The sequence below is a fragment of the Populus nigra genome, chromosome 6 (assembly GCF_951802175.1).
Source record: "Populus nigra chromosome 6, ddPopNigr1.1, whole genome shotgun sequence".
Taxonomy (NCBI): Eukaryota; Viridiplantae; Streptophyta; class Magnoliopsida; order Malpighiales; family Salicaceae; genus Populus; species Populus nigra.
The window spans coordinates 8,191,160-8,212,571 of NC_084857.1; the positions used below are offsets into that span (position 1 = coordinate 8,191,160).

At 34.7% G+C, this 21,412-nt stretch overlaps 3 protein-coding genes across 7 annotated transcripts; 2 read left to right on the forward strand and 1 right to left on the reverse strand.

The window, feature by feature from the left end:
• Nucleotides 1-740: 740 nt before the first annotated feature.
• On the forward strand, nt 741-10,953 carry LOC133697554 (mediator of RNA polymerase II transcription subunit 25-like). Of its 5 annotated transcripts, XM_062120188.1 has the most exons (15): nt 741-954; nt 1,050-1,080; nt 1,466-1,529; nt 2,160-2,290; nt 4,105-4,314; nt 4,408-4,473; nt 4,695-4,905; nt 5,496-5,563; nt 5,693-6,544; nt 7,577-7,630; nt 7,763-7,791; nt 8,632-8,700; nt 8,798-8,882; nt 10,016-10,102; nt 10,325-10,953. In XM_062120188.1, exons 1-15 carry the CDS (start codon nt 857-859, stop codon nt 10,691-10,693), a joined length of 2,424 nt encoding a protein of 807 aa, XP_061976172.1. In that variant the 5' UTR covers nt 741-856; the 3' UTR covers nt 10,694-10,953. The 5 variants fall into 5 exon arrangements, with proteins under 5 accessions (XP_061976172.1, XP_061976173.1, XP_061976171.1 ...); XM_062120189.1 differs by lacking the exon at nt 1,466-1,529 and having other exon boundaries at nt 844-954; XM_062120187.1 differs by lacking the exons at nt 741-954; nt 1,050-1,080 and having other exon boundaries at nt 1,093-1,529.
• A 1,335-nt stretch (nt 10,954-12,288) lies between these two features.
• Nucleotides 12,289-13,950, forward strand: LOC133697404 (ATP-dependent Clp protease adapter protein CLPS1, chloroplastic-like). Its single transcript, XM_062119917.1, has 3 exons — nt 12,289-12,462; nt 12,930-13,086; nt 13,421-13,950. The coding sequence occupies exons 1-3, from the start codon at nt 12,399-12,401 to the stop codon at nt 13,680-13,682; spliced, it is 483 nt and encodes a 160-aa protein (XP_061975901.1). The 5' UTR covers nt 12,289-12,398; the 3' UTR covers nt 13,683-13,950.
• Nucleotides 13,951-14,321: 371 nt separating this feature from the next.
• On the reverse strand, nt 14,322-20,215 carry LOC133697403 (GDT1-like protein 4). The gene is made up of 13 exons (XM_062119916.1): nt 19,971-20,215; nt 19,793-19,861; nt 18,282-18,341; nt 18,133-18,180; nt 17,574-17,662; nt 17,438-17,474; nt 17,316-17,363; nt 15,992-16,060; nt 15,821-15,865; nt 15,663-15,724; nt 15,477-15,549; nt 15,280-15,367; nt 14,322-14,557 (listed from the first exon to the last, which is right to left on the reverse strand). Exons 1-12 carry the CDS (start codon nt 19,986-19,988, stop codon nt 15,299-15,301), a joined length of 687 nt encoding a protein of 228 aa, XP_061975900.1. The 5' UTR covers nt 19,989-20,215; the 3' UTR covers nt 14,322-14,557; nt 15,280-15,298.
• Between the last annotated feature and the right edge of the window lie 1,197 nt (nt 20,216-21,412).

Consider the following 21,412-nt stretch of genomic DNA (forward strand, 5'->3'; position numbering starts at 1 on the left):
ATATTACTTCTAATTCAAGAATGTTGGAGAGTGTAATAATTGTTATTTTTTAAAATATTTTTTATTTAAAAATATATTAAAATAATATTTTTTTTATTTTAAAAAATTATTTATAATACCAGTATGCTGAAACAGTCCAAGAATATAAAAAATAATTTTTTATAAAATACTATTTAGAATGTAATTTCAAACCGAACTTTAATGTAGAAAAAAATAGATGAAAATCTACAAAACAAAGACACGAAGCCATCTCCAGTCTTGACTCTTGTCTTGTCCAAGTAGCCATGACCACTTTTTGTTTAAAATGTGTTTATTTTATAGTTCAAAAAATGTTTTTAATTTTTTTTGAAATAATTTTATAATAATTTTAGATTATTTTGATGTGATAATATAAAAAATATGATTTAAAAAAAATATAATTTTAATTAATTATTTTTTAAAAATAACCACAAGTATAATTTTAAATACTATATAAAAAGACATTTGAGATTATAATGCATAATAATTTTTAAAACAGCTTATCACTTAAAAATATAATAATTTTTTTAAAATTTTTTATTTTTAATACCAACACTTAAAACCTTAAAAAAACAAAAAAATTATTAATTTAGTATTTTTTTAAGTTTAAAATACTTTTAAAATATATCTAAAACAAAAATAGAAGTGGAGTCACTAAATTAAAAAAATAAAAATAAATAAATAAATCAAGATATTAATAAATAATCCACTCATTAATTGTAATTTTTCTGTTTCGATTCACTGATAACTCAGCCTCTCCAGTCTTTAGTCTTCAGTTTGTTCAGCAACGCAAACGACCTCAACTCTGATTCGCTCACTCTCCTACGCAACCGTTGGAATGGCGGAGAAACAGTTGATCGTGGCCGTTGAAGGCACTGCTGCCATGGGCCCTTTCTGGTCGATCATCGTTTCTGATTACCTTGAAAAGATCATCAGGTACGTGCGGCACTTTCTTTGAAAAAAAAGTTTGAAACTGTGAGTTAGGGTTTTGCTTTGAATTTTTTATTCAACGGCCCAATCACTCTGTGCAGGTGTTACTGTGGTAGCGAATTGTTAGGGCAGGTAAGTAAAAATCTTATCTTGTCAAATTTTAACTTCATAGACTTGGACAGTGATAAATGTTGTAACTTTAGAATTAAATTAATTGTAAACACTGGTTTGTGATTTGATTATTGAAAGAACATTCTTGCTGATTCGATTCCGAAAGATAGGAAAGGTGTCTTCCGGTTTTAGGGCTAGTTACCTTGCTCAATTTACATTGGTTTGAATGAATCTTAGAATGTTATCACTTTGTAGGCCTGAGCAATGGCAATCAATCCGACGAGATGCTTCGTTTGAACTTATGTTTCCTTTTGATGCTTGTTTTGTTATTTTTTCTTCTTTTTTTTTCTGTAAATTTCAGATTTTACTGACAATTGTTCCGTGTCTTTCTTCTGTTCAAATACAGAAGGTCCCTACTTCCATTGTTGAGCTCTCAATTGTCACGTTTAATTCTCATGGATCATATTCTGGTTTGTGTTTTTCTTGATTGATTCATATTATGCGGTCTTTTTCTTGGCCAATGGGTTATTCCATGTTAACGCTGGACTACTTTTTCGAGGAACAAGGCTGATTTCATGTTATTGCTGGCTTCTTCTTCTTGCATTTGCTGAGAGGATTTTTTTGGCAGAAGAAGCTTATACGAGATTTTGTTGATTTGAATTTCAAGTAATTAGAAATCTTTGAACTAATTCCGTTCTGCAATTCTGGAGTTGCAGTTGAAACTTGAAGGCCCGATTTCTAAAGAGATTCATATGCATGTACTTGATGTTTGTATATCAAACTTCCAGCTTCTACTCTGCACTTAATTTATATGAACTATTTTAAGTCTCTTTAGTTTTTTCTATATCCAAAAAGTCATAAAAACTGTCTGAGATGTGTTTAATTTGGGAAATATAGTTATCTAGTAAAGAGATTCTTGTATTACCGTTGTTTATTGCAAAATATTCAAAGCTTGAGTTACACCAATCTCACAATATGCATAGCAGCAGTGGTTATTTCTTCTCTGTGATATGGCTACATGAATTTGAAACATGATTTCCTTCTTCTCCTATTCTCTACTATAACGGGATAACTAACAGAGTATCCACTTCTTTGTGAAGCTTGCCTAGTACAACGGAGTGGCTGGACAAGAGATGTTGATATCTTCTTACAGTGGCTATCGGCAATTCCCTTTGCTGGTGGTGGTTTCAATGATGCTGCAATTGCAGAAGGGCTTTCTGAAGCTCTAATGGTATGCCGTGCTCCTATTCTACTCTTTTTTTTTGGTTTTTAAAGTTTAACACTTTCTGTTTCCAGTTAATGGTTATTGTGTTTCATGATATACCCTGAACAGAAGCTTATTATTGTAATAGTTCTGCTTCCTTTTCCTTCCCTGTAAGAGGGAAAGCGCAGAAGAAGCGTGAGGTCCCTTTTCATTAGAAATTTGAGTTTTTTACTATTTTATTTAATAATGTAAGCCATGGTGTGGGGAGATTGACACTGATGTAAGGTTTCATGCATGGCTACTCAATCTAACAGACATAAATATGGATTGGGTTTGGCTTTCATCAATACAAAGTGTTGGAAAAAAAAGTGGGTTTGCTATATCAAAATTTTTGTCAGGTTTCTTATCAAAAAGGAAAATATTATTGTTAATTCAATACTGTTATTTATTATGGAGCATGGTTAAAGTGGTTCCTAGAGGAGTTTCTTTAGATGACATTTAATGGATTGGAATTGGAATGCTTGTCTTGTTTTTCATTTTCTGTTTAGGGGGATGCCCTCTTGTTATTATCCTTTTTCTGCCCTTCTAATAGAATTTCATTATTGATTTTCATTCTTTTCAGTATTTGTCAAATCACATCTTTTTTATATTGCGGGGAACAGCTGCAGGAGCTCTTAGAATAGTCTTTTTGTAACTGTTGATGGGAGTGGAATGCTATTGTGTTGATTTTCAAAGGAAGATGTCTTATTTACTTCCAGCACTATTCATTGTTTTCCTGCCATTTTTTATCAAAAAAGAAAGAAAGAACAGATTTACTTCCATGGTTACTATCATGATTTCAACCAATTTTCGTTTTGGATTTCTTCTTTTGTTTGTTGCATCTTCATGTTGAACTATCATCCCTTTAATACGGTGCTCTTTTGCTTGAAGAAATCTCAACGTTTTTTTTTCCTTTCGCAAATTACATTGGCTGCACCTGTAGTGCTATACTTGTACTGAGCATCTTCTTGTTTTTGAAGCTACTTGTCAGCCCCCAACAGCACACCCAAATAGATAGATGACAGCAGCCATGAAATTTTAAAACCAAAAGTTTGCCTTGCAACCAGATAGCATGAAAAATTGTGAAAAGAGGAAACAAAAGGGTGATTAGTGTATTGACAACCATCTTCAATGGCATTGAATTTAATTTATACTTCTTCAATTGTTAGGCTCTGCTCTGGACCCTCTCATATGCACATTTTTTTTATTCAAATGTTTAAAGTAGTGCAACAGTCCTACTTTGTCCCAATTGCTTTAGAGGATTGGTAATAAACATATATTTGTGGCTTTACCCAAACTTTCACTGTGTTGAGCCAATGGCTAGTGCAATGAAATGAGGCAGACCTGACCCAAGTCCTGGTCTTGTCAGGGCGTAAATGCAGGACTTGAGCCCCTTGCAACATGCAAGGCGATTGGTAACCTTTTTTTATCAATGGCTCTTTAACTTTGGTACATGCTATTATATGCATGTTCTGTTGTTTAATGAAGAATATTATATTGCCTAAATGACCATTCACCAGATTGCTAAGCTAAGTAGGAGATGTTTGACCATCTTTTGTGACCCTTGTTTGTTTCCTGCATGTGCATTTGATGACATACTTTGATACATAATTGGATAGTTATTGCAACTTGCAAGAGCATTTTCTCTTATTGCTGTTAATCTTAATGTTGGTTTGCACAAAGGAGTCAGTGACAGGTTTATTCATGAAACCTGTTTATTTTGTTACTCTCATCGAGGAATTTTTTTTTCACTTCAATTGCAAAGTATATTCCCTAGGCTTATGCCTAATTGTATTATTCAGATGTTCCCTATTGATCCAAATGGAAGCCAAACTCAATCAAATATAGACGAGCAAAGGAACTGTATTCTTATTGCTGCAAGTAACCCACACCCATTGCCCACACCAGTATATCGTCCACAAATACAAAATTTGGAGCAGACTGAAAATATTGATGCACAGAATGAAAGTCGTCTATCTGATGCAGAGACAGTTGCTAAATCGTTTCCTCAGGTACATTGATATTGTTTTCTTACCCAATCTACTGGTGCTCTCTATTTTTGAAATTTACTGGTATGTGAAAACTGATCCCTAGTTTCATTGCAGTGCTCGGTTTCTCTTTCAATCATTTGTCCAAAACAGCTTCCAAAACTTAGGTCAATCTACAATGCTGTAAGGATGAGGCTTTTTTGTGGTCTCTTTTCTTTTGTATTGATGCTAGCAAAAGCACATTTATGGCACTGTTGCTTCTTGCATGGAGCGAAGATAATGAAAATAATTTGGGGGATGGGGTTTGGAATACCCTTGCACAGCATGCTTTGCTCTTCTGAAATTGGTGGAATTCACTAATGTTTATCTGGGGCACGCTATTTAACACACACTTTACAATGTAGGGGAAGCGCAACAGCCGAGCAGCAGATCCACCTGTTGACAGTGTAAAAAATCCTCATTTTCTTGTGTTAATCTCGGAGAACTTTATGGAGGCTCGTGCTGCATTGAGTCTTCCTGGAGTTACAAGTTTGACTTCTAATCAAACTCCTGTAAAAGTGGATATTGCTTCAGTTACTTCTGTAACTGGGCCAGCTCCAACTTCTATTCTGTCAGGTTGTTCATGCTGTCTGGTCTGCTTTTTTATTATTGAGTGTGATTGAATATTGGCATGACTTGTTAAGTTATTTTGCTTGGTGTTTTTCTCTTCTGAAGCACCTCACCTAACATGATTTTTGTACAAGAGAGAAAGAAAGATATAACAATCAGATCAATCAACATTTTCTACCCAGTGCATGTTTAACCCCCTGTAACATTGGTTCTCATGTAGAAGCTCTTAGTTTGTTATCCCTCAAAATTTTCATCTCCTTAATGTTAAAGATACATTGTTGTGATGAGAGGCTTCAAGTACATCTCCTCTCATAGGTCTTAGGATTTCGGCAAGATTCAAGCCTGTACCTGCTTTTTCCCATGAAGTCCTGAGATATTTGTTGTGGAAGATGATATCTTCTTAGTGCTAATTTATTGATTCTTATTGCACTTGAAACATCAGAAATAAACCATAAGAAAATGGCCAGTTTTTTCCTTAGGCATTTAGGTATTCAGGTATTGACCACTTGATTTAGGCTTATTTGGCTACTTCCAATATTAAATTCGTTGTTTGATATTTTTCCTGGTGGAAGACTTACTTTCTTTCAAAACTTCAGTGAATGGATCTATCACAAAACGACCAACAATTTCAGTTGGAAATGTTCCCACTGCAACTGTGAAAGTTGTAAGTCTAGTGAATCCTTTAATCTTGTTTTTGCTCTCTTATTAAAGGGAAATAAAGTTGTTTCTATGATAGCATTGATTCTGTGCATTATGGGCATGGTTAAGAGCTTTTGTGATTTTATATTTGCAGGAGCCAAGTAATATAACTTCCATGGCAAATGGACCTACTTTTCCCCATAATCCTTCTGTTCCACGCCCTGCATCTCAAGGAGTTCCAATCTTGCAGACTTCTTCGCCATCTACTACTACTCAAGATATGGCAACAAGTGGTGATGATGTGCAGGACTTGAAACCAAATGTCAGTGTGATGACTCAGTCTGCACGTCCTGGGCCTCCTGCTGCAGCAAATGTGAGCATTCTGAACAATATCTCTCAAGCACGGCAAGTGATGAACTCTGCAGGCTTAAGTGGAGGAACTTCTTTAGGTCTCCCATCAATAAATCAAACTTCTGTGGCCATGCATATGTCAAATATGATTTCGAGTGGAATGGCATCTTCTGTGCCTGCTGCTCCAACTGTATTTTCATCTGGGCAACCAGGTGTCTCTTCGATAACAGGGCCAGGGACTCTTACTGGGACAACGCAAATTGGGCCAAACTCTGGTCTTGGATCATTCACTTCTGCTACTTCTAATATGTCTGGAAATTCAAACCTTGGGAGGATTTCACAACCAATGGGTAATCTTCAAGCAGGTGTTAGCATTGGTCAATCAGCACCAGGCATGAGCCAAGGAAATATTTCAGGAGCACAAATGGTACAAAGTGGGATGGGTGCAAACCCAAACACAATGAGCAGTCTGGGTCCATCAGGTGTCTCTTTTGGTTTGAACACGATGATTCCTACCCCTGGAATGTCTCAACAAGTACAATCCGGGATGCAGCCTCTTGGTGCAAACAATAACTCAGCCGATAATTTGTCAATGTCACAACAAACAGCAGGGGGCTTGCAACCAGCACAATCGAAATATGTCAAAGTCTGGGAGGTAAGTTTGCTTGCTTCTTTGGGATAACTAAGTGTACATAAATTGTTATTCAAGATTATAGTGGATTTGCAAGCCAGTGATGAAAGTATTTCACTCTTATTTTCAAGTAAAGAACATAATTTTTATTGCCTTTTGTCAAAAAGTTGTTTATTCTAAACATATGGACTTTTGGCATGAACTGGTTCATAGTATGTACAATAGTGCCTTCTGGAAAGTTTGCCCATTACACAAATTTTCACCAAATGATGGACAAATCTGTCATGATCCTTGAATCAGGTGGTCATGGGTGGGGTTGGGGTGTAACCTATGTTCAGAAGTCACTAATCTGATGAAAATTTATACGTTACCCTTTGCTTCTTCTTCTTCTTTTATGGTACGGGGAATGGGTGAAAAATCATTAGAGCCCTTCTAACTGCTGTTATTCTATGTGAAACAAAAATCAGACTTGTATCATCCTTTTTGGATGAGGATAACTCTTAAAGTTCTTCATTTCCCTTTTTGCTGACTAATATTGATTCTGAAAGTCAAAGCACCATAACCTTAATACTCCAAAGCCAGTAGAAAAATGATTCCAATGCCATCATTGAGGATATAACCTCTGCTATCAGTTAAGGCATATAAACCCTTTGATTTCCCCTTTCTTGCTGAACACCTCAAACTAAAATTTGTTGATAGTTTCTAATTAATCACGACTACCTGAGTCTCATCTTGTTAGATTTGGTAATAGTTTGCTGACACCCTCGAGTGGGTAATGAGACAGCTAAAACAATCCAAAATGTAATGGGAATGTTTGATCATGTATGGAATAGCAAGTATGAAATCACTTAACTGTCCTTTGGATGATAAAATAGTTGATTAGATTTTGCTTAATTTCTTTCTTCTTCTTCATTATTATTGTTTTCAAAATTATTGTATTTAACTCACTTGAAAAGTTTTCTTCAATATCAGTGTAGATTTTTTGAACTGTCAAGCAGGTGTCTTTATGAACTCATTAATTTAGTAATTTCTTTTGAACATTTGAACTTCATACAGGGAAACTTGTCTGGGCAACGGCAAGGGCAGCCTGTCTTTATCACCAGATTAGAAGTATGTTTGAAATGGCTTAGAAATCTCCACTTAATACATAATGCTGTTTCAGTCTCCTTTTAATAGTAACTAATCTTGGTACATTTGACATAGTTTTACACATGGACCTTATACTTTTTTCCTTTGATGCAGGGTTATAGGAGTGCTTCGGCCTCTGAGACGTAAGTTTAGGCATAGTAATATAGTCGAAGTAGAAAAACAATCTACACTGTCCACTTCCTAAAGTCTTTTACATCTTTGATTTACATTTTTGGGAACAACTTTTAAATTATCTTTGGTTGTTCCAAAAGATGCATTGATTTTATATTTGTTGGCTGTATATTAATACAAGTCACAAATTAACTGTACACAGTTTTTAGATAAAATAAAATCGTATCAACTAACTAAAAAGAATTACAAAAACACGATGGGACTAATTCTATTCAGGTTTACATTTGAGAAAATCATCACATGGTCATCAAATGAGTTGTCTGGGACTGCGAGTTTTACTCTGAAGGTAGATGGTCCTTCATACCACTGCCCTTTAGCTATATGTCCCAGCATCTTGTTACTGACAGGTTTAGTTTTGAGGGTATTTTGTCTATCTAATCATCCAACCATGTTAAAAACACTATTGGCAATGGGACATGTTTAGTTTTGAGAGTTACCTAAATCTCAGCCTCATTGATCAGGGTACATATTGCTCAAGTGCTAAGGATCAGACTTTAGTATTAAAATCAAAACTGTATTCTAAGTAAAACTTATAGTTGGATAAGTTGTATTAAAATTGAATGTTTTATTTATTCATGAATAGACAGAATATTTGTGAGATTTCATTCGATTGTTTAAGATAGATGACTCCAACTTCTAAACTTTTGATCTAGACCTTTCAAACTATGAAGTTTTTGAGTGTTTGTGTGATCATTTGATTTTATCTCTCATTGTTTAATATTTTTAGATTCCCTTGTTAGCACACATATTTGTCAAGATGAACTGATTTAGTTTTTCTGTGTGCTTCTCAGGCTTGCAGCAAACTGGCCACCGACAATGCAAATAGTTCGGCTTATATCTCAGGACCACATGAATAACAAGTAATTGCATCTTACTTGAGATTTTCAGCATGTCTCTTTGGCATTTATTTGTTGTATTTATGTTTTATTTTTTTTAATTTGGTTTATTTTGACAAAGGCAATATGTCGGAAAGGCTGATTTTCTAGTTTTTCGGGCCATGAATCAGCATGGATTTCTTGGACAACTCCAAGAGAAGAAGCTTGTAAGTTGTCTGGTTTCATTAATTTCTTTTTCTGGATTAGTAGGTAGCCCAATGCTTTCCAATTTCATATTTTCTTGAAAAGTTTCTGTCAATTCTTATGTCATCCATCAGTTCTCCCTTCTGCATTCAATGTTAACTTCAGTGATATAACTTTTTTGTTTGGATCTTGATGCTCACCATTCATTGCATGCTACTACTTTCCTGGTTGAAATTTGCTTGTATTAAAGTGAATTGGAACCAAAGACAAAAAGATAATGAAGACACTTTCTGTATATTATTTTTTCTCTAAGCAGAAACTTAGAAGAGTGGAATCGCAGGATTAGAAGTTGCCCTTTTTAAACAGAGTTGCCAAATTAGTTCATGAGAAACAAGTAGCAAATCAATGCCATGCTTCACGTATTGTTTTTAACAACCCTTCATTGCATTCTTCCACCCTCTCCTATTTCTCCCCTTTCATATTGTTCTTTAAAAAATGCCTGCTTAGGCACTCTGATTTTGTTAAGCCATATCAGGGGTATGATAGTAGTTGCACAGATGCTATCAAGTCAAGCTTAGGATGTTCACATATTTTAATTGTTTTCAACCTGATCTCTTGAGTGAAATTTTGCACTCACTACTTTTGAGGGTGAATCATGAATGCGTGGATGTCATCGAAAGTTGTTGTTATTCTACTGTAGAATGGATATAGTTGTAGGAATGTGGGGACCTATTTCCTTGCTTACACATGGTTGAAAGTCCTTTTATCTTGTCAGCTTGGTTGTCTGACAGGCATGGAATTTTGCAGTTTATTAATGTTCAAATAATTTAAACCCTTTTTTTAATTGAAATAATAGAAACCTCTATGAAGCTGCTCCTTTAATGAAGTTCTGTAAACTCTTATAACTAATTACATTTTTAGCTCAATCGAACCTTCTAAAACTCTCATGTTAACAACTCTTAAGAGGATGACTGTCCTAATTCTTCCAACAACAAAAAAAATGAATGAATGAAAAACAGTTAGTTACAAATTCTTGTATTTCTATTTTATTTAAGATTTAATTAGTTCAGGATAGTGCTTCATTTCTCATGGAAAAAACATGTCTATTTGATGTGTTTTGTTCTCACTTTGATTTTGTCGTTCTTAATTTCCCTAGTGTGCAGTAATCCAGTTACCATCTCAGACATTGCTTCTCTCTGTTTCTGACAAAGCCTGCCGCTTGATAGGGATGCTTTTTCCTGGGGTAAGATGTATTTGCACTTATATTTCTCAGTACCTCGAAATTCTTTTAGAACTACCTGTCACAAAAATTAGCTACATATTTGTTTTGGGGGCATGCACGTCAATGTGCCTTTTCCTTTTTAATTGTTGTTAAGACATGATTAAGCCATCAAAATGAGGCGATGAATCAACCGTTTACCTGTATCCCTTGCATTATAACTTAATGTAAACTATGTGGAACCAGGATATGGTTGTGTTTAAGCCACAAATATCCAGTCAGCAGCAGCAGCAGCAGATGCAGATGCAGATGCAACGGCAGCAGCAGCAGCTGCTGCAGCAGCAGCAGCAACAACAACAACATCCACAACTGCTGCAGCAGCAGCAGCAGCAACAGCAACATCAGCAGCAGCTTCCACAATTGCAACAACAGCAGCTCTCGCAGCAGCAGCAGCAGCAGCAGCATCAGCTTCCGCAATTGCAGCAACAGCAAATATCTGGAACAGGAATGGGTCAAACTTATGTTCAAGGTCCAGGTCGTCCACAATTAGTTTCTCAAGGACAAGTTTCTTCACAAGGGCCAGCAAACATGCCTGGAGGAGGCTTTATGAGTTGATAAGAACTCCAATTCAGTAGGGAGCGGAATGCACCTTTGTAACAGAGAACGATTCTATCACTCACATAGATAATTCATTGATAATGTTCTTTGTCAAGGCTGATGTGTAGTAGCAGAAACCTTCATGAACTTAATCTTTGAAAAAGTTGCCTGGCTTCCACTTCATATATTGACGCAAGTTTTCACGCTTGTGATAGAGATTTTCTTCATTGCTAGTCATTTCTGCTATTCTAGAAAGTAAATTATTGTTAAGATTTTAATTTGGAGCTTCATTTTCCTATTGTTTATTGCTTCCTGATTATTTCGTGTTGTTACTGAAGTGAATTGATCAGTAGCAATTAACATATGCCTCATGGGATGGACACGTACATTTCCAAATTTAATTGTTAGAACTCCTGGACCTCTATGACAGTACTCGATACAAAAGAAATCTACTTCTCAACCCTTGAGGCATGTTTACTCAAGTTCTCCTTGTTAGCTGGTTAGCCTCGCAAATTGTACCTTTCCGGTATTGTAGCTTGTTTAAAATTCGAGTATAGTTTCGCTGCTTTCATTTATTTAACTTTTATTATCATTTATATCTTTATAATATTATTTAAATCAAAGGTAAAATATTTGACTAAAATTAGGTTATTTTACCTTTTACATTTTTATGATAGTTGTTTTTGAAAGACATTTTTACAAATTTTAGCAGTAACATCATTATGGACTGCATCAAATGGAGTTGTCGGGATAACATTTCTTTTGATATTTATTTCTTTTCCTTCAAGTTATTTTTTTCTTATCTTCAAAACATTAAAGAACACAAAAATCCTCAAAATTTCATTATATATATTTATTTATTTTTATTTTCAAGATAACAAATCCTCGTAAATTGTTTTGAATTATTTTTTTCTCCAAGTTGATTTTTTTTATATGCTAAACATTAAAGATTGCTCAAATATTCTTAAAACTTCATTAATGTTTTTTTTTATTTGTATATACAAATTGCATAATGTACCCATCTCGCTGTTTTTTTTTTTTTTTTACATATGGTATAATATAATTAGCTAATAACTGGATTCATGATACTTATTGCCATTATCATTTATCATTTTGTGAAATGTATCTGTCTTATTATTATACATGGAAAAATGAATAGACAAAATTTAATTTCACAGCAAAAATTAGTTGGTTTGAAGGTATTTTAAGGTATTGTTTGATATTGTGATCTAATTATATTTTTAAATTTTTTTAGTTTTAAATTAATTTTTTTTATGTTTTTGGATCATATTGATATGATAAATTTTGATATATTTTTAAATAAAAAAATATTTTAAAAAATAAATACCATAATATCAGACAGACCCTGAGTCTCTAACCATTAAACCATAAAGGAAGCAAAAAAATATTAAGACAAAATAATGTTTAACCGAGAAGTTTAGAAGAAATGGAAAAGAATGACAATACTAAAAATTTGTAAAACCTATGTAACAAAACTTTTGCTCATAAGAGTGCCAAAACGACGTGTTTTCATGCTTATACATTCCGTACACGAGTTTTTCTTTTTCTTTTTTCTTTTTCTGAGATGTTTTGTCTGCACAAGTCACAACCCAACTCCACCACCAGTTTGTTTTGCCCCTATTTTTTTTTTCGAAGAAAAGGAAAGGAAAAAAAACAGGGTCCATTTCTCGTTTCGGGAAGGGAGAGGGAGAAGGGGGCGACAATGGTGACTGCGATTTGTGGGAGAATAGCTCTCTCACCCAATCACGTCTTTAACCTTAAACCCGGTACTTATTACTCTTTCTTCCCTTAACTACTTTTATTTTACTCGAATTTATTTCTCTAAATTCAATTTTATAACGACCATCAGTTATTACTTTTGGCTACGGTTTACGAGCTGTATTTCTTGCTGCTATTTGTTTATCTACTTGTACAAGAACAAACACCATGCTAGCTAGCTGGTCGTTGCAGTTTGTTACTCTCCAGCTGCTTTTGTTTTCTTTCGTGTTGAATAATTAATAATTAATTAAGAAGGGACAGAGGATATCAGTTTTCTGAGTTTTGGTGGGGATTTTGAATTCAAATTTCGGTAAATCTCATTTCATCTCTTTTATCAATCCTGGTTTCCGGCGAGATGTTCGTGTTTTAACTGGTGGTATTGAGTAGAGTGGTAGTTGGGTCTCGGGTGGGGTGTCTTTAGGACATAAACTTGGTTGCCAGTATTTATTATTTTTCCGTTTTTTTTTTTGAGTAGGTGACAAGAACTCTGTTTGTAGAGGACCATGTGCCAGCCGTGGGATTCTCATGTCCATATCAGCAACAGTCTCAGGCAAAGGAGGAGGAGGAGGGATATTGGAGAAGCCCGTTATCGAGAGAACCACTCCTGGTCGCGAATCTGAGTTTGATTTGAGGTACGTACCAGCACCACTTTTCTTCCCCCCCTCTTTTTTTTTTTTTTTATGAGATCTTAGATTAAAACTCAATGCTTCCTTTTCGAGCATACGAGGAGAGATAAGTTTGATATCTGATGACCCCGAGTCAGGTGCATTCCTGTGGGAACAATTCAGGTTGATGAAAGTTGGAAAATATATATATTATTTTTTTATCATTTTAAATTTAATTACAAATTCGGGTTACCCTTTACTTGAACACAGTGGTGTTGATTTATTATTTCTTATTTGCACTGTCTATCGATCTCCAATCATTCACTTGAGTAAATATTGTTTATCTTCAAATAATCTTCAGGAAATCAAAGAAAATGGCACCACCTTATCGTGTGATACTGCACAATGACAATTACAATAAACGTGAATATGTTGTTCAAGTTCTGATGAAAGTTATCCCCGGGATGACCCTTGACAATGCTGTTAACATTATGCAAGAAGCACACTACAATGGCTTGTCAGTGGTGATTATTTGCACTCAGGCTGATGCTGAAGAGCACTGCATGCAGCTGAGGGGCAATGGACTTCTGAGTTCAATCGAACCTGCCAGCGGTGGATGCTGAGGGCTGTCTTGATGAAATTACATGGTTTCCTGTTAAAAGTGTCATTAAAGCAATAGATGTATATAACAAAGCAGTGCCCATATTTAACGTATCGGTCTCGTCCATGTTCAGATGCAATTGGCAGGATTCGCTAATTTTGAATAAAAAGAGACTGATCTGCAGCTGTTACATTAACTGCAATCTGTGGTTGTCATCCATGTCGTAAACAGGATGTTGTGCTGAACACACTATTCCCCAAAGCTTTATCACATTTGATTTTCTCGAACTATATTGAACTAGCAGTACTGTTTTGTTTTCAATATATCGTGACCCGTTCCATTTAATAACCTGATTGTTACCAAACGAGCACTCACAAAACATCTCTTGTTCCTCCCTTTGGATCCTTCATTATTTTTTTGGCTGCAGAAATCTAATTTGAACCTCTTCTAATTGGAGCCATCGTGGCGGTGATGTCACTGAACCTTTTGATCAAAGGCACCCGCATGCCACAGCACCATTGCACAACTAGCTGCAGCACCGAGTATAGAATCTTCACTGTCTTATATTCATTCTGGGTTTTATTAGACAAATTTCCCAAATATTATCTGCTTTAACATATCAACAGGAAACCTTCAAATTGCATGCAGAAAATCAACTGCGTGCAGGAAGATTTGGTGCCTCGTACTTCATTCAAGTAAAGATATATCAAGATCCAACAAAGTATCATTTAAGTAGAGTATATAACACGCCATTGATTTTGACAATCAAACATGCTACTGCTCTTCGAATCAGGAATTTCTGTTTTGAGCAATTGCTCTTGTAAATAATCTTGTCATGTCCTTCGAGAACGATCACCTTCTTGATGTTTGAAAGTTATACCTAACCAGTTTCAATCCCTGAATGCAAGCAGTCACAAACAGATCCATTGTTAGAGTATTGAATAGTACAGATTAAAATGCAAATTTCTTTCACCTATTAACCAGCGTCATGCCTGTGTAGCCACTTGAAGCCATTGTTCTCAGAGTTCTATTTGTTAATTGATAGAAAGGCATTCCAATTTAATGACAAAGCCCATCATAAACTAGTTCTTGCATCCTGTTCTGACAGGTAAATTTTGCATCTACGTTTGCTGCAGTCTTTTTTCATGACTCTGTGTGTGTGCATGTGCAAGCAAGGGGCCTGCACATTTCTGTGTGAGGGTGATTCCTGGAGTGGAAATATTTTCTCACACTAGTGAAAATATTACCACCCAACCAATTCTTAAAGGGTGTTTAAGAGTATGATAACAGTTGCTTTTCAAAGTACCTTTCGCTCAGAAAAACATCAAAATGATGTTTTTTTTTATTTTTTAAAATTTATTTTTGATATCAGCACATCAAAATGATTTAAAAACACAAAAAAAAATTAATTTGAAGCAAAAAAAAATCATGAAAAACAGTTGGAAACTCACTCCCAAACACCCCTTAAATATTCTGTTGGACAACATTTTTTTCTGCATTTCCTTCTCTTTTTCCAATAAATATATTATAGAGCTTGCCCTTGTACCCCAGCTCCCACCCCTCCTCTTCTCATCTTATACACCATGAATGAGGTATCTAAGTGAATTGAAAGTACTTACTGCTAGTTAGATGATGGATCTACTCAACCGTTGATAGGAAGGATTGGATTCCAAAAATAATAAAAAGAACTCCACCTGACAATGCAACCTGAATGGCAAAAAGGCACAGCATTGACATCAAAGATTGCTTGCATACATAATGTAGAGAAAAACATTCTGAATATGCTATGAAGAAAAATGCAGAGATCTATAATTACTATTTTCTCAGATATTTGAGATGCCAAGCTCTTTCCACCAACAACAGCGGCAGTAGTACACAATGCTTGCCCTCTGAAGAAAAGGAAAAACAATCAATCACAATAAACTTGGTGGTATATATAGTAAGTTCAAACAAGAAAAATAGCATGACTCCAAGAAATGCATGGAGAAAAACTATAACTTACACAATTCCACCAAGAACTACACCTAATGGGTTCTCATCAGCAGCCAAGCCAATGGTGGCTATCTGAAAAGCAATCGAACATGGTGCAAAATAAGAATGAAGCACCATCACCATGAGAATAAATTAATAGGTTGTATGAGTCCTGAAGGTGATTCTTACCTGGCTCTTGTCACCCCATTCACCAAAGAATGTAATGGAAAATGCCTGCAGAACACGCATGATAAAACTGGTTATCCCAAAGGTCAAATAAGATTTTCTTTTCCTGGACCAACAGTAGTACTTCAGAGTTCCAAATCTAATAGTTCAAAAAGATAAAAAAAAAGGCATTACTTTCAAGAGTATTGGCGAGAACAACTGTGAAAGAAATGGCCGCCTCTGCTTTTTCAACTCATCATCGTCCTGGAAATAAAACAGTTAAAAAGTTTGAAACCAACAAGCATAGCATATTCAAGGAACAAAGTTAGAAACATTCAGCTATGAAACTAAATTGCTGGTACACATAACCAATCCAGGCATGACTCATGACTGAGTCATTTGTCTCATGAAATATAGGAAATGTCCAGTTAATGATTCCATTTATTATCAATCCAGATGTTTGAAGATTAATGAAAAATGTATATTAGACATGCCACATTCTGGTACCAACACCTGATAGCACATAAGCTGCACCCCAGCCTACTATTACTTTGAAATTCAGATATAAGCAGCTCTGTGGTCCATGTTTAGAGATGCCACACAATGGGCAATTACTTGCATTAAATACAGAAAGGAAATAATAATAATAATAATAAAACCTCCACCAGCTAAATACACATAAATCCAATCCGCTCTAGGACAATAAGATACCTAACAACAAAAGACATATATTCTCTTACTGACTGCACATTTCTGTTCATTTTTTGAGGAAAGGAAATATTGTAATTGTTTGACTAAATTCTTTCCAAAGGACAGCAACCAAAAACAACAATAAAGTGGAGTTGACGCTATAGCGTGGATAAAAGCTAGGATTCTTAAACCCTAAAGTTACAAACCCAAGCTATAGAGAAATTTAGAGAATAAACTCTGGTATTTTATAAAGTCTGAATAATAATCTTAATCTTCCAAAAATAAACTAGACATCCTTATTTTTATTAGTTCTAGATGTAAAATCCTTTATCGAAAAAGGATTCCTATATAAAACTTACCTAACTAATAGAATCCATCCAGCATAGATTCCTAACTAGTAAAAATCTTAATTAAATTGAAAGTCCTAATCTAAATAGGAAAAAGAATCCAAATATAACAAAGTAAATAAGACAATCTTGCACAATAACTCCCGAGCCTTCTTTGAAGGCCTTCCCGATCTTCGATGACTATGAAATTTTAACCTTATAGGCAACAAGGTCTTTAGAATTATGCTTGTTTTACTAGACTGAGTGCTGAACTCTTCTAGAACTCTTCAAAACCTGGAAAATCTTAACAATTTAGGAAATAATACAATAAACATTATTATGCCAAGAATATTGAACAAAGTGCCCCCACATCAAGAGTCAACCCAAACCCAAATAGAAGGGGAAAAAAAGAGCAAGGTCAGTACAGAAGACTATTGCCTTCACGATCAGATAAGCAAGTAAGAAGTGCTAGTTATCCAGTACACAGAGCACAGTTATTATACCTTGCTACCACCTTTGGTGGTTCCTGTGTTAGCTTTCCAATCAGCATCCTAATGATAAAACAGAGGCAAAGTGAACTACCATTCCAGTTAAATGTAAATATCATCAGAGGGAAGGAACAAACCAATTTAGCTTCAACTTCTGCCAATTCTTCAGCCTCCCTGTTCAAAACAATAGAAATAAATTCCAATGACAACAAATTGTGAAGCTGGAGAAGAGTGAAAAGGAAAGCTAACAAAGAAAGAAGATCAAACCCTTACCCTTTGTCATTAAATCCATCCCACAATGACCAAAACCCAAATCCAAAAAACAGTATTGTTGTTATGTGATGAGTCCAAGTACGAGAGATCTAGATCAGCAAACATGGATGAAAACTCAATTAACAAATGCAAAAGAAAGTAACAAGGCAGTCTCACTTAACAACTTTAAATAGATACGTGCACTTAAACAAATACTGCAGAACAGATATATGACTAGAGAAAGGTGAGCGGTAGGGGAGGGGGTGTTAATAAGCTATGTTTGTCAATGCTAATTATGGACTTATCGAGTAATATAACCAAAGACAGCCTGGAGAGCTAACTATACACGAACTACAGCTTACAACAGGCTATACATAGGCTTTTCTTGTGTACTACCAGGAAATTTGTGTCCCAAGGAAGACATCGAGGATGCAAAATATATCAATTACTTGTTTAAGAAGTTCAATTGCATCTAACAGAAATGTAATTGCTCCACCACAACATCAAAAAAGGGCACCCCAATAGAAACACAAAATTAACCAACAAACAAAACTATCCAGGCTTCAAACAGACTGCTTACCAGATTTGGAGCAGCCCAGCCAACGATAGCAGAAAGGATAGTCATCACCTAAAAATCAACAAATATTATAATTAACAATTGGGCACTCGGAAAGGGCAATTTTGTCAAATCTACAATCAAGCACGAAAAAAACAAGAGAAAACACTTACAATCAAAGCTGCCAAGCAACCTGACAAAACAAGTCTTCTTGGGTGACGCATGGCCAAGATCTAGAAACAAGCAGCACAAGTAAGGCAAGCAGGTACAAAATGCGAGAGAATTATAAATAACTAGTTATAGGGAAATCGTGATAGAAATTCTAGCTTTTAATCAGAAGACTATGCAAAAGGGATATTGGAGAAAGCATACATGACAGAATGATGCCTGATTCTCTATACTAAGTAAACTACGGAGCATAAAAGACACTCTCGAACAGAAACTATGAAATCCTCAAGTGAAATGAGCAGTGAAAACTTAAAAAACACCATCATTGGCCACTTAAGCAAAGAATGTCATTTTGGAACAAGTCAAATGAGATTTTGAATCCTTCTCCGTGTATCTATCATCACAATTTTTTTTTGTGGCAGCTTTTACTAAAAGTGAAGGCAGTATGCATGATGCAAATTGGCTGTAAACTACAATCATTGTCTTTTTTCAACTTCTCTTGTGCTCACTTGGTTCAAAACATAAGCTTTGGAGAGCTCAAAAATGTATGAATAATTACAAATATAAAGGCTGTTAAATTGGATTGATTTTTTATATTCGTACTGCCAGAAAGTTATCAAAGATACTCATTTTCCAAACTCCAACTTGTCCATAAATACAGCAAGTCCTTGAAACTATGTAACTTGCTAGTAAATTTGATTTAACCTTGCTTCGTACTTTTGGTACCATCAAGCATATATTTTAAATTTTCTTTACCATTATCGTTTTCTTTATTTTTTGTTGGTATTTTCAGAATTCTATGACCATAACTGCAAAGGCCATCCCAGTGGTTGAAAGCAACTAAAGGTTACCAAGTTTAAATGAGACACGGAAGAAGCAGGTGGATGGGGATAGGCAAGAGTAATGAAGAAAACAAAACATGCAAGTTTTTTCGGTTTTTCAACAGAAAAGCATCATCGACAGCGAACGTAAATAAGTTGCTGAAACTCCATCTTACAGACACAGTCTCAGTTATTTCAACATGGCGATAAACAACCCAGGCAGGTACTTTGTGGAGAAAACAATACCCACCAGATCCTATAAAGTAACGTACCAAAAAAGAAGAAGGGGAAAGGTACGGTAATGATAATCTAAACAACAAAAGAAGAATTAATCCCTGATCTAACGGTCCTGTGAGCAACAGAACCTTTCAAACTCTAAGAGAATTTATCCCTTTATCAAATTTAAAAACCACTATCCATATTAAATTATATCATAAGCATATTCCTTTTTCTTTAATTAAAAAAAATAGCATTACTTTCCACACATTAATCATCGTTTAATAAAATTCAACGCACAAAGCTTTTCCCAAAAAATTATCTCTCTCTCAAGAAATTCCCACTTGACCATAAGGAAAAAAGAGAGAGGCAACTTTCTGTAATTTATATCCTTAAAAAAATACAGGTTCAGAATTAATTTAGGTAATAGATCAAGAAAATACACCAAATTCCTTGGAGAATAAATAAATAACACTAACCGCAGCAGCAAAAAAAGTCTTGTCGCCGATCTCCGATAGCACAGTCATTGCAAGGGACTTAGTGAAACCCTTGGTTAAGCAAAAAGAAAGAATGAAAGAAGATCTGTGATTAACAAGTTCTAAATCCAGGTTACAACGAAATCAACAGAGATTAATATTTACTTCACGGACTAATTACCTGAGCAACCGAGGTCATGTTTTCCAGTAAAAGATAAACAAGATTTCCTGACAATAAGAGAAACTTGAGCTGCTGTGGGAAATTTCTTCGAAGACACAGTTGTCGTTGAAATTTCGTGTGAAGGGTTAGTTCTGGTTAGTATAAGCCTATAAGGAGCGTGAGTTTCAGTTCCTGTTGAGAAGGAAAGATGCTTTTTGTCTGGGGCTTTAACACGCGGCAGCTGTTGTTGTGTTGTGATTGGACGGACATCTGGTATTTGAGGATGTTAGGGTTGCAATTTATAGTTTCGGAAATCAGCGCGTGACCTCAGTCATAAATCACTCTTTATTTTTATAAGATAAATTAAATGATCTTTATACTCTTGAGAACTAATTAGTTAGTTATTTTTTGTCTGTTTTAAATTTATTTATTATTTTATTTTAAGAAGTAGAAAAGGAAGAAATAGATAATATGAAAGGATTAATGAACACAAAACATATTTTTCGAAATAAAATAAATTCTGAACTAAGATGATTTTATGCTACAAACACGTTTATTTGGGTTTTTATTTTGTTTTTTTAAAGTGAAAAAAATAGTATTTAAATTTAATTTTTTTCAATTTTTCTAGTAACGTGGTGGTCAGAAGCTCAGCAGAAGGTGTAAGGGCTGCTTCTATTTTAAAATAGTATCATTAAATAGTATCTTGGCGAGATTCACAAGGAAGTCCATATTCGACCGAGTGGTCAAGTAATAAATGTTCTTAAATTGCCACCGCAGGTTGGAATCCTGCTATTGTTGTTTTCCCAATATTCTTAAACTTCATTGTGGTAAAGCTTTGAAAGTTTTTGATCTTTCATTTCTGGGAGGGGGAGGATCGTCATTAGCTTTTTTGGTAGTCTTTTTTTTTTCCTTTAATATTTTGGATTTTGAAGAAAGCCCGTAGGAATAAAAGTTTAGAATTTTGGGTAATTTTTATCATTTGATTTTTCATGATTTAAGTTATTCAGCTGAGCCAAGCGGTTTTATTAGTTTTGCTTGATTATTGTAATTTTTAAGAAATTTGGATCATTTATCATTATTTATAAATCTGAAATGATTTAAACCCTTCTTCATTTCATTTTGATCAGCTAACGATAGTTGGTAAAATTATAGGACTTGCGCAGTAGATTGTTGGACTGAGGGGTCAACAAGTACAGATAATAATATAGAATCCAGTTAAAATCTCGAGAGGTTATTGTTCATGTAATTATTATCATCTATTTTTCAATGTTAAATTATTTGAACGGCTCAATAAATATATTTATCGACCATTAAAATAAATTTAAATTAAAAATAAAGTCTAGCTTTATCAGATCAGAATAATAAATCAAAAAAACTATAATTTTTGATATGACCGTTGTATTACCCTTAAATTTTCACAGGAGTTTATGAGCATCGTTTTTTCTATAGTAGCCATTGCTTCA

What these genes read in the sequence shown, in the direction of transcription:
- LOC133697403 (XM_062119916.1), bottom strand. An exon ending in AGACTTTTTTTGCTGCTGCG is followed by an intron (nt 18,342 to 19,792) that starts GTTAGTGTTATT and finishes GCTTGTTTCTAG; the next exon opens with ATCTTGGCCATGCGTCACCC. An exon ending in GATGGATTTAATGACAAAGG is followed by an intron (nt 17,475 to 17,573) that starts GTAAGGGTTTGA and finishes TGTTTTGAACAG; the next exon opens with GGAGGCTGAAGAATTGGCAG.
- LOC133697554 (XM_062120187.1), top strand. Translation starts at nt 1,286, where the DNA reads ATGAATCTTAGAATGTTATCACTTTGTAGGCCTGAGCAATGGCAATCA. An exon ending in TTAGGTCAATCTACAATGCT is followed by an intron (nt 4,474 to 4,694) that starts GTAAGGATGAGG and finishes TTTACAATGTAG; the next exon opens with GGGAAGCGCAACAGCCGAGC. An exon ending in CCACTGCAACTGTGAAAGTT is followed by an intron (nt 5,564 to 5,692) that starts GTAAGTCTAGTG and finishes TTATATTTGCAG; the next exon opens with GAGCCAAGTAATATAACTTC.
- LOC133697404 (XM_062119917.1), top strand. Translation starts at nt 12,399, where the DNA reads ATGGTGACTGCGATTTGTGGGAGAATAGCTCTCTCACCCAATCACGTC. An exon ending in CGTCTTTAACCTTAAACCCG is followed by an intron (nt 12,463 to 12,929) that starts GTACTTATTACT and finishes TTTTTTGAGTAG; the next exon opens with GTGACAAGAACTCTGTTTGT. An exon ending in GAATCTGAGTTTGATTTGAG is followed by an intron (nt 13,087 to 13,420) that starts GTACGTACCAGC and finishes AATAATCTTCAG; the next exon opens with GAAATCAAAGAAAATGGCAC.